Here is a 17,667-nt window from a genome sequence, read left to right as displayed (position 1 = left end):
TACATATTGGCTAGATGAATGCTTTTCATCACATGGTAGAGTAAATATGAGTATATCGTTATTTATATTTTTTCAAAACCCAAATAGACACCCGATGTTTCCATCTAGCCGCTATCCCTAAACCTATAAGGAAGATAGATTGTCACCCAAAACCAATATGACACGGTGTCTGTCGTAAAGTTTATATTTCCCTCTAGTTTGAATGAAGTAGAACTTAAAATACTTTGATCACACGGTGGTCTGTATTTGGATTAACTAATTTATTTGGAGTGAGAGCGCTCGATCCCTATCAGATTTGCTCTTAGGAAATGTACTAGCCATAAAAAAAAAATGTAACAATTAATAATTAATGGTTATAGCTAATGCCGTGAAAACGCAACCAACACATGATCGGGTTTTTGTTTTCTAAAATCGAGTTGTGTATTCCATGAATCGAGAAAAGAAATTCATTATCATTCATATGTATGTATATATTGGAAGCGAGAATTATGCCTATATATACAAAAATAAGATTTATTAATACATAACGATATATAGAACATGATTCAATGACATGGTTAGAATGGCATTATCATCGCATGATGACGTCATTTTTTTAAAAGAAACTCCAGATTTTTGTCGAAAAATTTTCAGCTTGACTTCTATCTGCTTCCTGATTGGGTAGACTCTCTGATCGTGGTTATTATCCTGTAGCTGTTTTGGATGACACATTGAGGTATTTGCATGTATTTTTATTAATTTCATCGATCATTTTTTATATATACCAAGGAAGTGCATCAGGAGAGCTGACGAAACTAAAGAGGTTTTCAAAATTATTCTTCGAAAATTACTTTTGACCACTGTCTTTCTGCGGAGATTCGTGATGCTAGCAACATGGCGCAGGTTTCACCTATTAACGCTGCCGTAATTCTTAGAGGTTTCATCATCATCGTCAACGCTGTCGCCTCCGAGTCTCTGCAGATGCAACATGCACCCGCATTGTCCGGGTGACCCTTAACAACCATATCCGTGTTGATTTTTATCTAAAAGGGGTGAACTAGCTGACCGAAATAGTCATGGTTATTTTGGTATATTCTAAGAGGGTATATGATGGTTGGTCGCCAGGTAAGACATGGGGCAAAGTTCTCTTTGCCCCGAAGTACTCCTTTTGCTGTTTTAGAGCCGGCATTAAGATATCCTCCTAATATGTTTGCTTTTGGCGGTATACTAGGTTATTTTTAACTATCCATAAGAACCAACATAACAAAAAAAAAAGGTAATAGTTGAGGTCGGGGCCGGTTGTTGCAGGAGTAGTTGGATGGGTGTTTGAGGAGTTATTCTGCTTATAGAATTACAGGTGGGATTTTTCTTATTAGAACGTCGGTGGAAGAGAGTGTTCCGTACTATAATCGCCACAGAACAAAGGGTGAGCAAGTGAGATGCTGATCATGGATTGGAATTGCGTTTGGGGCAGTGGTTGGATTTGATGAGATGGATGTCGTTTAAGATAAAGAAGGTTGATAGGCCTTCACTAATTTCTTTTCACAAAAAAATCTTAATTTTTGGTAGACATAGTAAGGTCCACAAATTTTGGTAACTAGGAGAGGGCTCTGATGAAATAGATTAACTCCATGGGTTAGCCAATTTATCCAGAAGCAGAAGTACATTTTTTAGATTTTGAACGTGGCAAAATTATCGTGTCCTGGGCTATCTAGAGGGAGGGAGATGTTTGTGATTCTTTGGTTTGCAAAAAAGGAAAGTTGTTTGGTTTATCATGCATCCAATTATGAGATAAAATATCTACAATATCACCTACTGTATGGATGGAGTGATATTGTGCATGATCAAAATCGGGAAAATGTGAGATCCAATTGGCTTCCGTATATAACCGATTTCCTACGCGGTGGAAGGTAAATTCTTATAAGGCATGAATAATAGATACCAATTGCTTCCAAAGCTAATCAGGTGGAAGTGGGATGGTAGCAATACGATATAAAATTAGTTGTTGCTTAAGATATTATTTTAATGTAGAGGCTAGTCTAAATGGATACATCTTGATCATGCAAGCTCCGTATTCTCTTCATGACCAACGCCTTATTATGCTGGCTACGTTTACTTATGTCTAGTTTCAATTGTTAGGATTTTTTTACCTTAAATTCATTAAACCTGTATCACTAAAAACAATATTAATTTTCATGTTAATTTTATTTTGAAAGTTTGATTTTGGTATTGTTTATGTTATGTGGGAAGAATGAATTTTTGCATTTTTCTTTTGTTTTCGATACCGAGGAAATATTGATATTTTTTATTTTACTATTCTCACATATGTTTCCGGTAGTTACTGGTATGATTGTTTAAATATGAAGTTTTACATATGTTTCTAATTTTGTTAAAGTTGATATGATTGGAAACTTAAATTTTCCAAATATTTTTTGTTTTGTTGTATAAATTTTATTATACATGAATACTTGATTTTACGTTTTGAGGTTAGTATCAATTTCTACCATTACATATGAAAACTTGTCCATGAAATCTAACGTCATCATTTTTTTATTTTAATAGGAGTGAAAGCTCTATTCACTAACTTGAGAGTCAGGTTACTGGTCAACTGAGCCAACAGTCCCTAAGAAAAGAGGCTTGCATTTTCAAAATGTACAGTGCACACAAGAGTATTTGCAATTAGAGCTGGCAAACAAGTTGAAACCCGCGGGTTGACCCGTGCCCGGACCGTAAAAACCCGAACCCGGACCGGCTGGTTACAAAACAAGCCGGGTTCGGGTTGGAGAAATGGTGACCCGTCAATAAACGGGTTAACCCGGACCGGACCGTACAATCACGGGTTAACCCGTTAACCCGCAGTTCATTTTTGTCGGGTGTCACTAACTCACATACGTGTCTCCTATCCTGGCTATCTGTCATGCAGCCATGGTATAAAAAGAAAAAAACCCTAGTTGCTTCGTCTTCTTCGTCCGCAAGCGGCAGCCTCACTTCACAGACGAAGTTCTTTCTTCTTCTGCGTCTTCTACTACTTCGATCTTGAAGGATTTGAGAGTCGTTTGACTGTTGAGTATTCTCTAGTTCTCTGTGTAAGCAAGCGGGGCTCGTGGGAGAAAGACTGAAAGTGAAAGAGGGGAACTGGAAAATCTATAAACCCCTTTTCTCATACCCTATTTCTCTTCGTATCTTCAAAAATCAAAATCCCCTTTCTTCAAATTTGATTTCAATTCTCATCAGGTAATGTTATGGTTTTCGAAAGTTGATTTATTTTTGTTTTGTTTTCAATTTTTTGGATGTTAGGGTTTGAATTTAATTTAATTTTTTTTGAATGTAGAAGTCCTTCAGGTGCAGATTAATCTTCAGGTCATTTGAATTTCTCCATCACTTTGATTCTATTTGAATTGTTAGAGCCTTAGAGGTTAATTTCTTGATAGATTGTCCAGTAACTCCTTTCTTCAATTTCTCTGCTAAGGTTTCAATTGAAGTTCCTTTCTTTTTGATATTGTGTGGATTCTGTGGAAGACCTCCAGCCTCCAGGTGCAGTAATTTCTCAAAGATCTTCAGGTTACAGGTATAAGCAACTTCACAAATCTTTCTCTGGTAATCATCATCACTCTTATTATGTGTAGACTGTAGACTGTAAAAGAGAGACTTATAGATCATGTTTATGGAGTCTGCTGACCATAAATTACTGATCCAGATTAGCATTGTTTAGACATTTATGGACAGTTGGACACACAGGAGACAGTTCTCATAGATCAGATTGATCTTTGCTTTATCTTTGTCAGGATCTAAGTTTGATGTTAAATTGGCTAAACAGATCATATATGCCTGTAGCCAATGGATGCAAATGAAGTCTCCTGTAGTAGTTGTAATTTATGAGGTATTTCTGTACTCTAAATTGGGTATTTTGTATGTAACGTGGCCTGTTTTTTTTAATTTTTAATTTTTTGGTTAAATAGTTTTACTTTTCTTGTACTGTACAAGTTGAGTGACGATATGTAATGTTCTGGAGCATCTTTAATGCTGCCAAGCCAATTTAGTTCAATCCTGTAATTTGAGTTAGAGTTCCATTGCTTACTTTTTGTTTAAATATCATTCAGGGTCTGGCTCTGTGGATTTTCTACAGTTGCTCAACCGTGACTTATCATTGAAAGTTTTATATTATTTGTAATTTTGTATGAACCAGCTGATGTTGTTCGGGCTTGTTCTGTTTCACACTCTTGGCGCAAATTTGGTGAGTATAGTTGTCGTAGGTATTTAATTTTTCTGTATGCATTCACCTAATTTACTCTCTTTTTAGTAGTTATGCTATGACATGGTTAAACTGTAGGTAATGTGGTGCAATACATATGAACTAGTTTATGGTTGGTTTAAGAAATCCAAGCCTTAAGGTTTGATAAAATATTTTTAGCCCAATTAGAAGCAGTAATACACATCCAAGGACGCAACTTATGAACAAAATACGTAGGTATTGGATGTTTCACTTAGTATTGGGATAGTTCTGTTTCCACTAATACTTATTCATGAACAATCCTTTCTTCAACTTGTTCTTATGTTTTCGTCTACTTTTTTTTGGTTAGCTTATTTTTTTCTTTGTTGATCGGTCCATGACTCCATTCGTATATACAAGGCCCCGTCTGTTTATGTACAATCCTTTTAGATCAGACTGTGAAATGATCTTTATTTCATCCGCCTTTCATGTGTATTGATATTGGTCGATTAGAATTCTGAATGATCTTGAATGTCTTTGTTTGACTTTTTTTTGGTTTTGAAATCATAGTGATTATGATTATTTTGATTGCAAGCGCTATATTTTGCATACATTGCAAGTTTGCAACCTTTGATTTGCTAGGGAGCTTCTGTTTGCAGGATTACATTAAGCTTGCATTGACTGGTCGATTGGAGTCTGTTGTTGTTTCATTTTCATTCCCTAGTTTATGTTTATGTAGCTTGAGACATCCTTAATGTGAATATGTGATTGTGCATATTTCATTTTCATTCCCTAGTTTATGTTTATGTAGATTGGAGTAAGTAATGACTAATTTATGAGTATTTGACCTATTCTTTGTGGCTTCATCCAGGTTCTAGGATGTCAAGTGTACAAGAACATTACAACGATGTTGTGATTAGTGACGGTGCGGCGGATGATGATGTTGAGAATCTTGAGATGCTAGAATCTTTGAATGACTCTGCAACTGTTGGTTGTGCAACTGCACCCGTTTCAGCTGAAAAAGAACATAAACTTAGATCTGATGTGTGGGAGTATTTTGATCTCGTTAAATGTCAAGATGGAACAAAGAAGGGAGTGTGCAAGGCTTGTAGAATTGGATATAAATATGATATCCAGAGAGGTGGAACTTCATCTATGAAAAGGCATAAGTGCCTTAAGCGTGACTCTCAGGACATAGGGCAGATGATGTTAACTGCAAAGAATGGCCAGCTGTCTTCTCGTGTACGTACAATTGATCAGATGAAACTGCGCTGTCTCTTTACCGCATTACTCATTGCAAGGAATGTCCCATTTTCTTTGGTGGAGTGGAAAGAATTTAGGGACATATGTGCTTATTTGAATGAGGATGCTAAACCAATATCAAGGAATACTGGGAAAGCCGATATTCTCAAGAAACATAAAGAACAAAAAGAAGTTATTCGAAACAGATTGAAACTTGCTCCAGGTATGTTTTGTTTTATACTTTTATGTATTACGAGTAATTGATTAGTATGATGTGCTGATGTGTATGACTTAACCTTACAGGTAGGATGTGTCTAACATCAGACATGTGGACATCTGTTACTACTACAGGGTACATAAGCTTAACTGTGCACTTTCTTGATCAAAATTGGGAGTTGAAGAAGTATCTTTTGAACTTTTGTGAACTTCCACCACCTCATACAGGTGATCACTTACTTGAGTCTTGAGATCTTTTATTTTATTTGCATGTGATATTATATTTAAGTATGTATTCTGCTCAAATAACTTATACAGTACTACTCAGTTGCTAGTGACCTGTTTTTTTCTTTTATAAAAACTCTTGGAGATAACTTACTGATGGGCTTGTTGCTGTTGTAGGTGAACACCTTTCTGACAAGCTATTTTCAATGATAGATGATTGGGGAATTGAAGACAAAGTATCCAACATCACCTTGGATAATGCCGCAAATAATGGAGCTTGTGCTAGAATTATGCAGAGTAGACTTGTTGCAAAGAAGATCCTTTTTAACAAGGGAAAATACTTTCATGTGCGTTGTTGTGCGCACATCTTAGCTCTTATTGTAAAAGATGGACTTGTGAAGATTGATCCAGCTATACTTAAGATAAGAAAGTCAGTGAAGGCCCTTAAGAAGTCCCAAGTAAGAAAGCAAAAGTTCTTGGACATTGTTAATACTTTAGGAATGTCTGCAATAAGAAGAGGTATTCGTCAAGACGTGAAAACAAGGTGGATTTCCAGTTTCCACTTTTCCTTTGTTATACATACAGTTAGAGAAATGTATTATTGTTTATAATATTACTCTCACTGAAACTGAATGTTTGTTTTATACAGGTGGAATTCAACTTATCTTATGCTAGATAGTTGTCTTGTTTATAAAAGTGTTTTTGCTCATTTGAAGGAGGTGGATCCAGACTATAAAGACTGTCCAACTGATGAAGAATGGGAGCAAATTGAAGTAGTCACGAAGTTTCTCAAGACGTTTTATGATCTCACTACTTTATTTTCCGGTAGTAAGTATCCTACTTCCAATCTTTATTTTGAAGGAGTTTGTCAAGTCCAAGTGTTACTAAAAAAAGAAAGCACAAATGAAATTGAATATATTAGGGACATGGTAAAGGAGATGCAAATTAAATTTAACAGTTATTGGGAGAACTTGAGTCCTATTTTGGCTATGGCACTTGTGTTAGATCCTAGATTGAAACTGAAGTATCTAAACTTTGCTTACTCCAAGTTGTATACTGATGTAAGACAATTAGAAAGAAAAGTTGATGATGTGCGTGAAGATATGAAAAAACTTTACAATGAGTATTACACATTGTCAAATTCAAGAGCTTATGTCACTGGAACTCAGAATATGCTGTTTCAAAATGGTGGGAATTCTACCCTCACGGGAAGTGAATGGCTCCAGGTAATTTTAAAGATTACTTTTTACTTATGAAGTACATGTGGTCTTGTATTATTTTCTGTTTTAACCAAGTGGGTTTCTGAAGTTGTTTGGTAATTTTTTCATAGAACATAACTAGTACCTTACACTACAGAACTGCACTCTTTCATGCAGGAATATGCTGCAACACAGGAAAGTGGTGGTGATATGCAATCTGACTTGTCAGAGTTGGATCTCTATCTTTCTGAGAAATATGGATGTTCTTTAGATAAACCATTTGATATCCTAATGTATTGGAAGGCCCATGAACATCGATTTCCAGTACTTTCAAGAATGGCGGGGGATATTTTGTCAATTCATATTTCAACCGTCGCTTCAGAATCTGCATTTAGCATTGGTGGAAGGGTAATTGATAGATTCCGCAGTTCCTTATTACCTGAAAATGCCGAGGCGGTGATAACTACTCGTGATTGGATTTATGGAATCGGTAAGTGTGTCTGACTAAGTGGTGTTGTAACTGTTGTTGCTGGTCAGTTGGTGCATAAGTCATTAATTTTCCATTTAGGTGAATGTCTAAATTTCATATACAACTTTGATTGTTTTTATCCATATAGGAAAAGAAGATTTGGATGAGGACAATGGAATCAGTGGAGAAGATGTGTTAGGATTTGAACTTGGTGTCGTGGAGGACGGGGCAGTGGAGGATGGGGATGTAAGTTCTTATGCGTCTAATTAGTATGCATAGTACTTCTTCGTTCTTCAATATAAAGCGGGGTAATTATACAAATTCCATATTTTTGACTTGATTTGTTTTCTTTTTTGTTTCATTTATTTTTCCTTCAAATTACAGATTCTTATTGAATAGTTGGAGCAACTCAATTCAAAGATAGACATGGAAAATGAGAATGTTTTTTTGGACAGGAGTTACTTATCAAACTATCAAAGTGTCTCCAAATTTTGTATAGAAAATATAGTGGAGATGTTTTTTGGAATCTGATAGTTGTCACTGTTTTTTGATTAACCACAATATATATTTTGTGCAGGAAGTGGTTGTTAATATTTTTATCGTTGGAGTCTTGGAGACTTCTTGTCTTACTCTTGAAGGGTATTTTTCTTTGTTCAACTTCAAGACTTCACTGTTAGTCTGTTACTGAATCAACTGAAATGATACTGATTACTGATGAAGTATTAGACTACTAATGATCAGTAAGTATAATTTATGAAATTGTAATTGTGTTCCTTCAGAAAATATAATTTATGAAAATGTAATTGTGTTTTTTGTAAATATAATTTATAATTTATAAGAGTATTGTTAAGTTTTGGTGTGAAATTGTGAATGTGGCCGGAAATGGATCAGAAATCGGCTTCCGGCGAGTTGAATCACCAGAAACGGGCTAACCCGTGAACCTGCAGGTTTTACCCGTTACGGGCACGGGTTGAACAAATGACTACCCGTGAATAATATCAACCTGCAGGTTTTGACCCGTGTTAACCCGAACCTGTGTAACCCGTTACGGGCCAGCCCCGACCCGCCCGTTTGCCAGCTCTATTTGCAATGCAAATTTCGACGTAGCCCTACCAAGTTATTATCCGGTGTTTATTAGCTCGATTAATCCTCAATTACCTTACAATTTCCATGTGATATTCAGCACCCGTTTTTCATCTGAGCTTCAATTTCTCGCATTGCAATATACGATAAAATAAGTCTCCACATGTGGACCCACTTCTCCATACCATACTTTTCTTCCTCGAAGAAAGAGAAGAAGTCACTCTCTCTTCTCTTTCTGTTAAAGTCATAAACAATCCACAGCCGTCTGATTAAAATAACCTAGTTTGACTTAAACAAACCCACAAGATTCTTTTTACTTGCCCGATCAATTACTCCCTTACCCATTTACCCAAACCATAACATCTCCGCTTCTTCTCTTATATAAACTCTATTTCTTCATCAATCAACTCCAACACAAAAAGAAGTCTCTCCCTTCCTCACTCTCTCAACAGAAATCTGAAGAAGAAAAACTCAAACCCTAGAAGTCTGACTGAGATTACAAGAAGCGCTTAGATCTGAGTTTAATGGCAGTTGATTTATTTGGGTATTCAAAAATGGATGAACAAATACAACTCCAAGAAGCAGCAGCAGCAGGATTAAGAGGTATGGAACATATCTTAAGAATAATGCAAACTCAACAACAGCTACAGCAGCAAAAACAACAACAAGCTCAAGAGATAGATTGTAGAGAAATTACTGATTTCACAGTGTCTAAATTCAAGAAGGTTATCTCAGTTTTAAATCGTACTGGTCATGCTAGATTTCGCAAAGCTCCTACAACATCAACATCATCATCAATGGCAACACCCTTTTTCAACCAAATTCAGAATCAAAATCATAGTCAAACCCTAATCTCTTCAAATCCATCTTTTTCGTTAAATCCAACAGCGACAATCACACCTGTTAGACATCAGAATCAAGCTCTTATTCCGATGATTCAACCGATTCAATCTCAGTCTCAGTCGATTCAATCTCAGCATCAATCTTTAACACTTGATTTCACTAAACCTAACAAGCTAATAAACTCATCTAGCTACAAGAGCATGAGTTGTGATACATCACCACCTAACTCAAATACTGTTACAACTACAAGTTCATCGTTTATGTCGACTATTACTACTGGGGATGGTAGTGTATCTAATGGAAAACTCTTTGCACCTCCCGCTGCTGCTCCGGCTGTATCCGCCGGGAAACCACCATTGTCATCGTCTTACAGGAAGAAATGTCATGGTCACCATGATCACTGCGGTGATTCTGGGAAATACTCAGTCTCTTCTAATGGCAGTCGTTGCCATTGTTCTAAACAAAGGTAACCACCCTTATCCTGTACATTACTGGCGCATTTTAGCATTCTGTCACTGTCTTTATTTGGACCCCTTTGCAGTATTTAGGTTACAGTTTAGAGACTTTGACCAGAAGTAGATCAATTTACAGTGGTCCCCTGATAAATGAATTGCGTACGTTAACAACTGCTTTTGATAGACATCACTACCTGCTCATTTTAGCGTAACAAGATCTGTGATCACCAGCATAGAAGAATTCCATTACTAGTTTGAATACTTTTTTCGGCTTACGTTAGCAAATTCTGATAATCTATTTTGTTTGTTTGTTATCAGAAAATCAAGAGTGAAGAAAACAATTAGGGTTCCAGCGATCAGTTCAAAGATGGCAGATATCCCACCAGATGAATACTCATGGAGAAAGTATGGACAAAAACCCATTAAAGGATCACCATATCCAAGGTAAATTTCAGTAGTCCCATTTATTATCAGCCATTGGATTAAGCTTTGTTGATTTGATTAGATTAATTGGATGATATGTTGACTGGATTTGGTGCAATTATTGAGATATTGACTTTTTGATTGACTTTTCGTTTTTATAGGGGGTATTATAAATGTAGTAGTTTAAGAGGATGTCCAGCAAGGAAACATGTGGAGAGAGCGCAAGATGATCCATCAATGTTAATTGTGACATACGAAGGAGAACACAGACATTCACAGAATTCCTCTAATAATAATGCAACAAATAACAACAACAATTCATCAAAGGTGAATGAACCTTCCGGTGTTATTGTTGCTGCTAATATGGTTCTTGAATCTGCTTGTTAGAGAGATAGAGAGTGGGATAATTTGATGAACTTTGGCTATATAAAAAATGGATAAATTTAATTGGTGTTCTTACCCTACCAGAAGATTGTAATTGTAACCATTGGATATGATCATTAATTTGTTATGATCATTATGAATGGATGGTCAGTTGGTGGTGGTGGTTGGGGGTTGGTTTGATTGTAAATTTTTTAGTTGAGACATATTGAAATGCGAGAAGTTCCTTACTTGGACTTTATTTTTTGGTAGATATTTGTCTGGGCACGAATTGATACATTAGTCGATTGAACCATGAATGATGATCTATTTAGTTGGTCAAACATTGTGGTTCATAAATGTTGGCAAAATTCAATTCCAACCGTATCACATGATTAGTCGTTCCCTACGATTGACGTGCGTGTTACTAGAAATTGAGCCAAGCCCCAATGTGATTCTCCTACAGTACTAACTTCTTGATTGGATAGTAGTTCAATGTGCATTGGATTTCAATGCCTAATCCGGGAAAGAGGGTACGTTTGTCTAGTAAAAGTCAAAAGGTGGTGCTGGGGGTCTGGACCTAGTCTTAGTTTGTAGGATTAATCAAAGTAAATCTATGATTAGTTTAATCAGAACTAATTAGAGTAAGTAGTTTAGTCAAATGTGATGAGCACAAGTAGGACCCCTTAACAGTTGGCCTTTAATGTCGTTGACGATACGTTCTTCTACTTTATTATTTTCTTGTTGGGGTCGGCATTGTGTCTTCATTCATACACAAGTGGGTTGGGGTTGAGAATTGAGATTTTGACTTTGGAAATCTTGATAATGGCATCTCAGCATCTCCTCTTTAATAAAGAAGGTTGGAATAATGGCATAGTTCTATGATATTCTTATATGAGAAAAGTTGTAATGTAGTGATAAAGATGTTTTTGTGCTTGTAATTATCACTTCACATTTTTCACTTTTCTTCTTGGTTAGTGCTAAGCCTAACTAGATTTATGGTTAAAATAAGAAAAAGTGGAAAGGGTAATGGCAGCCAAAAAGAGATTGGGTCAAATCTCAAAACATGGTATCCTATGTTAGTGCTATTCTCTTTCTGCTAACATTCTCCAAGTTCAAAAGAGACTATTGATCTGATTGTGGTAGAGATTATGGATCTGACTGTGGTGTTGGAGTTCACCTGCATTGTTATTTAAAATAAACAGTAGTAGGGCAATCCTTACAATTGCATTAACGAGGACTACACAATCACATCTGCATTTCCCTGTATATGTAGGGATGGGTCCTAAATGTCCATCTACTGAATCTAACTAGCAACCACCGGATCAACAACACTGTCCTTAAGTGGTTGGGAGTTTCCTTTCAGTAGTTTCCTTTTTCATTCCAAAAAAAAGAAAAAAAAATTGAAAGAGGAAATTTCGGCTATGCTTACTAGAGCGATAAAAGTGGTCTACACATTGTGGATGTTGTTTTTGGTTTCTTATAAAAGAGGCGAACCACGTATAATAAATTAATAAAGCTGATGATGAAAATAAGAAACATTACAAAGATTTTACCAGATTATACACCATTCATTAAAGCTAATATATTTTTATCAATTTTTGACCAACAATTCTGATCTTAGACGTAAATTTCATCCCAGATCTCAAGGTCATATTAATTTTGAAACAAAATTAATATGTATCACTGCACACAGTAATGATTGGATCAGATCCAACCGAGTATTTTTGAGAACATGTAAGTATAACCTTCAGGAACTCGGATTTGAAAGTAAGAGTTTCCTAATGAAACAAAGTAGGAGTACTTAAAGTTTCCTAGCGATTCAAAGTATGAGTATCTAAAGTTTCCTAATGAAGTAAAGTAACAGTTTCTTGAGTAACAATGGAGTTGTCAACCGGTATTTTGAAATATGAAAGGGTTGAATCGACCCGAATCAAAATTGGAGTCTTGGTAGTAGTCCAAATTGGTGAAGTTGTTGATGATCCTGGTCATGTTGTTGTTCTCTTTATTTCCATTGTTAAGATTGAAGCTGTTCTTGTAGCTGGTAAAGATGATTCTCCTCCAAAGAGAACAAGATCTTGAAAAAACTCTCTAACTATTCGAATAAACTCAAGATAAAAGCAAACCCAAACTGATTAAAAACCTAAAACTGTTACTGAAATACGATTAAGGAAAGAATCAGACCCTAAAAAAGAAAGCAGTAAAAGAGGAAGGAAATGGCAGATAATATAACAACATAAAAATTTAGCAAATCGAACAAATATAGCAACAAATATTGCTGAAAGCAGGAGCTGTTAATATTCCTCTGAAGTGAAGGTCTGGAAGCATTGGGATCTCTAAAAGGAGGCGCTCTGGATTTGTAGGTGCACAAGGTCAGGTATCTCAGACCGACCAAAAGAAGGTAAATAAGATTGCGCAGATATAAGAACTCGTTAAAGAAGGGGAACTAGTCTGAAGCACGGTAAAAGCTAACTAAAAGCTAAATTTAACTTTGGGTTTGAGTATAAAAAGTCACTGCTCGTAGTGGGAAAAAAAATTCTTTTCATAGATTGTATATGAGAATGAGCATGATGCCAAAACAGTTCTAAAATCCATTATTGTAGTGACACTAACTCTCAGAGTGAGCCTCGTATACTAGGTAGTTTTCCAACTTAGACTCATCATTAGGCCAATTCTCAGACCCTGCCTCTTGTTAGGCCATTTCTCAAATTTAGCCTCAAGTTAGGCCAGTTCTCAGTATTAGTCCGTATTATATTGCTATATTTGGCTATTGATATTTGAAATTGAGAGAACTGTAGTTTGTTATTGATAAAAGAGATAATCCGAGAAATATTATTACAAAGCCTTTAATACTAATCATACAGACATTAATCTGTAAGAATAGTCAAGTCAAAAGTTGACCTCACACACTCCTTTCACACAAACACATATACTTGTGACACACAAACAGTTCACACAAGTATAATATCTAATACACCCCCTTCAATCTGATACTGGCAGCCAAAGTAATAGATTGAGAGAAACAAAAAATAGAAAACAAAAAACATCTACTGAAAACAGAAAACTAATCTTCAACTGAAGAAAGCTGAACTGAAGAAGTTGATGAAGATGCAAGAGAAGAAACATTCTAGCAGCTGTCTAAGTAATCTGGAGAATGTGGGAAAGCATAACCCCTTAGTAAATAAGTATGCAATTTGATCTTCAGGATCAATATGCTGTAACTCCAAGAAACCTTCATCCACTAACTCCCTTACTGTATGGTATTGAATTTCTATATGCTTTGTCCTGGCATGAAAAACAGGATTAAAAGCCAAAGATAAAGCACTAGTATTGTCACAAAGAAATAATGCTGGAGAAGCAAGTTTAATATGTAGATCAGCAAGTAGATAAAAATCCATTTCAGTTCAGCTGAAGCAACAGATAAGCACTTGTACTCAGCTTCTGCAGATGACTTTGAACCTGTAGGATGCTTTTTAGAAAACCATGACACAAGATTAGGATCTAAAAACTAGGGCTGTTCATGGTCGGTTTTGGTTCGGTTTCTAGCCAAACCAAAACCGAAACCAATATTATTGGTTTCTAAAAATCTAAACCAAACCAATCCATTAACCATTGGTTCGGTTTCCAAATGGCTCCAGTTGGTTTCGGTTTGTCCCAGTGGTTTTTGGTTAACCAATAATTATGTCAAACCAAAAAAAAAATACACAAATTTACAGATAAAAAAATCGTAGTTGCCGATAGTATTGGTTTACACAAATATACAGACAAAAAAAAATCAAGAATAGTTAAAGCTTACTCTAATTCTAGAGATCAAAAGAAGATATATAATATATCATAATTTAATTATTGACAAATAAAAAAGAAGGAAGACGGGAAGAAAAAAGTTGAGTAGCAGCAGCTGTTGTTGGGGGTGGAGAAGGGAGGCGGCTGGGAGAAGGAGAAAGAGAAAGAGGGAGAGTATCATAATGAAATATTAGATTTAGGGTTTCTATTTATCCTCTAAATCAATGGGTAGAATCTAATACTTTTAAATCGACGGTAGAAACTAAGTTTAAAAATTAATCGGTTCCCCAATGGTTTTTGGGATCGGTTTTCAGGTCAAACCAAAACCAAACCAGTAATGTCGGTTTTTCAACTTTTTTTACCAAACCAATCCAAATCTAAATGATTTGGTTCGGTTTCTTGCTTATTGGTCTGGTTCGGTCGGTTTCCAACGGTTAACCGACACCATGTTCAGCCCTACTAAAAACATAGCAAAACCAGAGGTAGACCTTCTAGTATCTGGACAACCAGCCCAGTCAGAATCCGTAAAAGCCTTCAAAGTACACAAACTACTGAAAAAGCAGGGGTCTGAAAACACCACCCAATGTGTCGCTTAGCAATCTGTATGGACAAACTCGTATATACTTTTAAGAGAATCAACAAGACTCAATCAATTAAAAGTATATCAACGAGTTTATATCTCTCTCTTGATTTGATTTACTCAAGCAGGAACTGCGAATTCTAATCAAATGCAAGGAATAACTTGGATGGTACCAAAGACCAATATCCAAGGATCAATCAATGACAATCAACAAACAAAGGTTGGATTACTCTAATTGATGATCTAACGCACAACCTGTATTATTTTAATTATAAAGATAAAACAATATAATGCGGAAATTGAAATAACACAGATACCAGAAATTTTGTTAACGAGGAAACCGCAAATGCAGAAAACCCCCGGGACCTAGTCTAGATTGAACACACACTGTATTAAGCCACTACAGACACTAGCCTACTCCAAGCTAACTTCCGACTGGACTGTAGTTGAACCCCAATAAATCTCCCACTGATCCAAGGTACAGTTATGCTCCTACGCCTATGATCCCAGCAAGATACTGCGCACTTGATTCCCTTAGCTGATCTCACCCACAACTAAGAGTTGCTACGAACCAAAATCGCATACTTTGACAATAAACAAATCTGTCTCACACAGACAAGTCTATCAAAGGATCAATCTGTCTCCCATAGATAAACCCTAAAGGTTTTGTTTTGTCTTTTGATAATAATCAAGGTGAACAGGAACCAATTGATAGTCCGGTCTTATATCCCCGAAGAACAGCCTAGAGTTATCAATCACCTCACAACAATCTTAATCGTATCGTAGCGAAACAATATGTTGCGGAATCACAAACAATGATACGAAGATGTCTGTGATTACTTTTTATATCTTGCCAATCGGAGATATCAATCTCAAGCCAATCAATCTGATTGTACTCATACGATAGAAGATGCAAGATCAGATCACACAACTACGATAAAAGTAGTATCGGTCTTGCTTCACAATTCCAATGAAGTCTTTAAGTCGTTAACCAGGTTTTAGAAGAAGAAAACCAAAGGTTAAAGGAGAATCGACTCTAGCACGCAAACTAGTATCACACGTAAGGTGTGGGGATTAGTTTTGCACAATACTAGATGTCTCCTTTATATAGTATTTCAAATCATGGTTTGCAATCAATGTTAGCTGAGTAACAAAGAATTCAATATTCACCGTTAGATGAAAACCTAATTTATATTCAAGCTAATATTTCTCAACCGTTAGATCGAAAAATTAGCTTGCTACACACACTTGACAATGCACGCTTCTAGGTTTGTTAACCGTACCCAAACGTATGCACTTGTTGGTTCAACAATAGTTAACTAAAAGGTTAGCCATATGAGCATTTCATATCAACCATGTTCTTCTTCACCATAACTAGTTCAAATGACTTCAAATGAACTAGTTAGTGAGTTGTTCAATTGCAAGGAAATCTTATGTACTACACAAGACACAATTGAAGCAAAGATGATTTGATTCACTTGTATCGGTTCATGAACTTTTATAGACACGGTTTGCAAACTGCATTCCTTAATCTTTTTAACTTTAAGTTCAGAAATCATCTTCAGATATATAACCTTCTCAAGTTCGCAGACTAGGTTCGCGGACTTAACTTACCGGGCAGAGTTTACAAACTCCAGCAGAAATTCTCGAGTATGAGAACTTCGCCGGTTCGCGGACTGGGTTCACGGATTGAGTTCGCGGACTTAGATTCACGCAAGTAGTTTGTCAACTCCAACAGAAATTCTCGAGTTTGAGAACTTTGGCAGTTCGCGGACTTGGCTCACGCCATTCTTCCGGTTCTCTTGATCAACAAAGTTCTCAAACTTTGGTTCAAGGAATAGGACTTATACATAAATGTGTTTCCACAACAAATCTTATGTCCACCATTGGTTATGTAATCTAAACTCTCACAATCATTGAAACATTCTTAGAGGACGTTATATAGTTGTTATACCATTTCTCGTCAAAGCAATTTTCAAGATGATTGAAACATATCATGACTTTCGTCACATGGTAAAGATAAACTTGATTGAAGCGAAAAGCTTACCAACACATATTTCGAGATATAGATAGGCGAGGTATACTCGGCTCGAAATACCAAATGTGTATAATCCAAGTCTATATATATAGCATACGACTTCTTGTCTCAAAGAGTACGAGATAGAGTAGATAGACTTTTGAGTGATATATAAGTTCAAGTCTTCACATACCTTTTTGTCGAGAAGTTCCACCGGTTCCTTGAGTAGTTATTCTACTTGTATGATGAATCACCATGAAGTCCTTGAGCTCAACTACACTTTCTATCCTAGTCCGAGACTTAGCTATAATAGACTAGAAATCAAGACTTATAGTTTTGATCACTAACGTTGACAAACATGCTTGAGATAACAACACATGCGAGTTCGACCGAGCAATGCTCTAACGATCACCCCCTTTGTCAATTTTAATGAGAAAATTATCAATACATATGGAATACAAAAAAGATAAAGAAAATTTAGTAGATCATATTCCACATGTATAATCTTCAACATTCCTCGAAATCTTCGTCACTTCCAAGTACTCAAATGATCCCAAAGGTTGTAAGTTTAGCATCACCGCTG

General features: G+C 36.1%; 2 protein-coding genes across 2 annotated transcripts; both read left to right on the top strand.

Annotated features, from left to right (window-relative positions):
* The first annotated feature begins 873 nt into the window (after positions 1–873).
* LOC113360623 (zinc finger BED domain-containing protein RICESLEEPER 1-like) lies at positions 874–7,939 on the top strand. Its single transcript, XM_026604114.1, has 11 exons — positions 874–986; positions 1,080–1,201; positions 3,765–3,859; positions 4,166–4,232; positions 5,061–5,537; positions 5,735–5,875; positions 6,050–6,416; positions 6,522–7,098; positions 7,249–7,561; positions 7,689–7,786; positions 7,925–7,939. The coding sequence occupies exons 1-11, from the start codon at positions 874–876 to the stop codon at positions 7,937–7,939; spliced, it is 2,385 nt and encodes a 794-aa protein (XP_026459899.1).
* Positions 7,940–9,014: 1,075 nt separating this feature from the next.
* On the top strand, positions 9,015–10,976 carry LOC113358616 (probable WRKY transcription factor 11). The gene is made up of 3 exons (XM_026602219.1): positions 9,015–9,932; positions 10,240–10,365; positions 10,506–10,976. The coding sequence occupies exons 1-3, from the start codon at positions 9,148–9,150 to the stop codon at positions 10,729–10,731; spliced, it is 1,137 nt and encodes a 378-aa protein (XP_026458004.1). The 5' UTR covers positions 9,015–9,147; the 3' UTR covers positions 10,732–10,976.
* The last annotated feature ends 6,691 nt before the right edge of the window (positions 10,977–17,667 follow it).

The sequence above is a fragment of the Papaver somniferum genome, chromosome 3 (genome assembly GCF_003573695.1).
Source record: "Papaver somniferum cultivar HN1 chromosome 3, ASM357369v1, whole genome shotgun sequence".
Classification (NCBI taxonomy): Eukaryota; Viridiplantae; Streptophyta; class Magnoliopsida; order Ranunculales; family Papaveraceae; genus Papaver; species Papaver somniferum.
The sequence above is the reverse complement of the archived record's forward strand: the minus strand, read 5'-3'. Positions and strand labels throughout refer to the sequence as shown.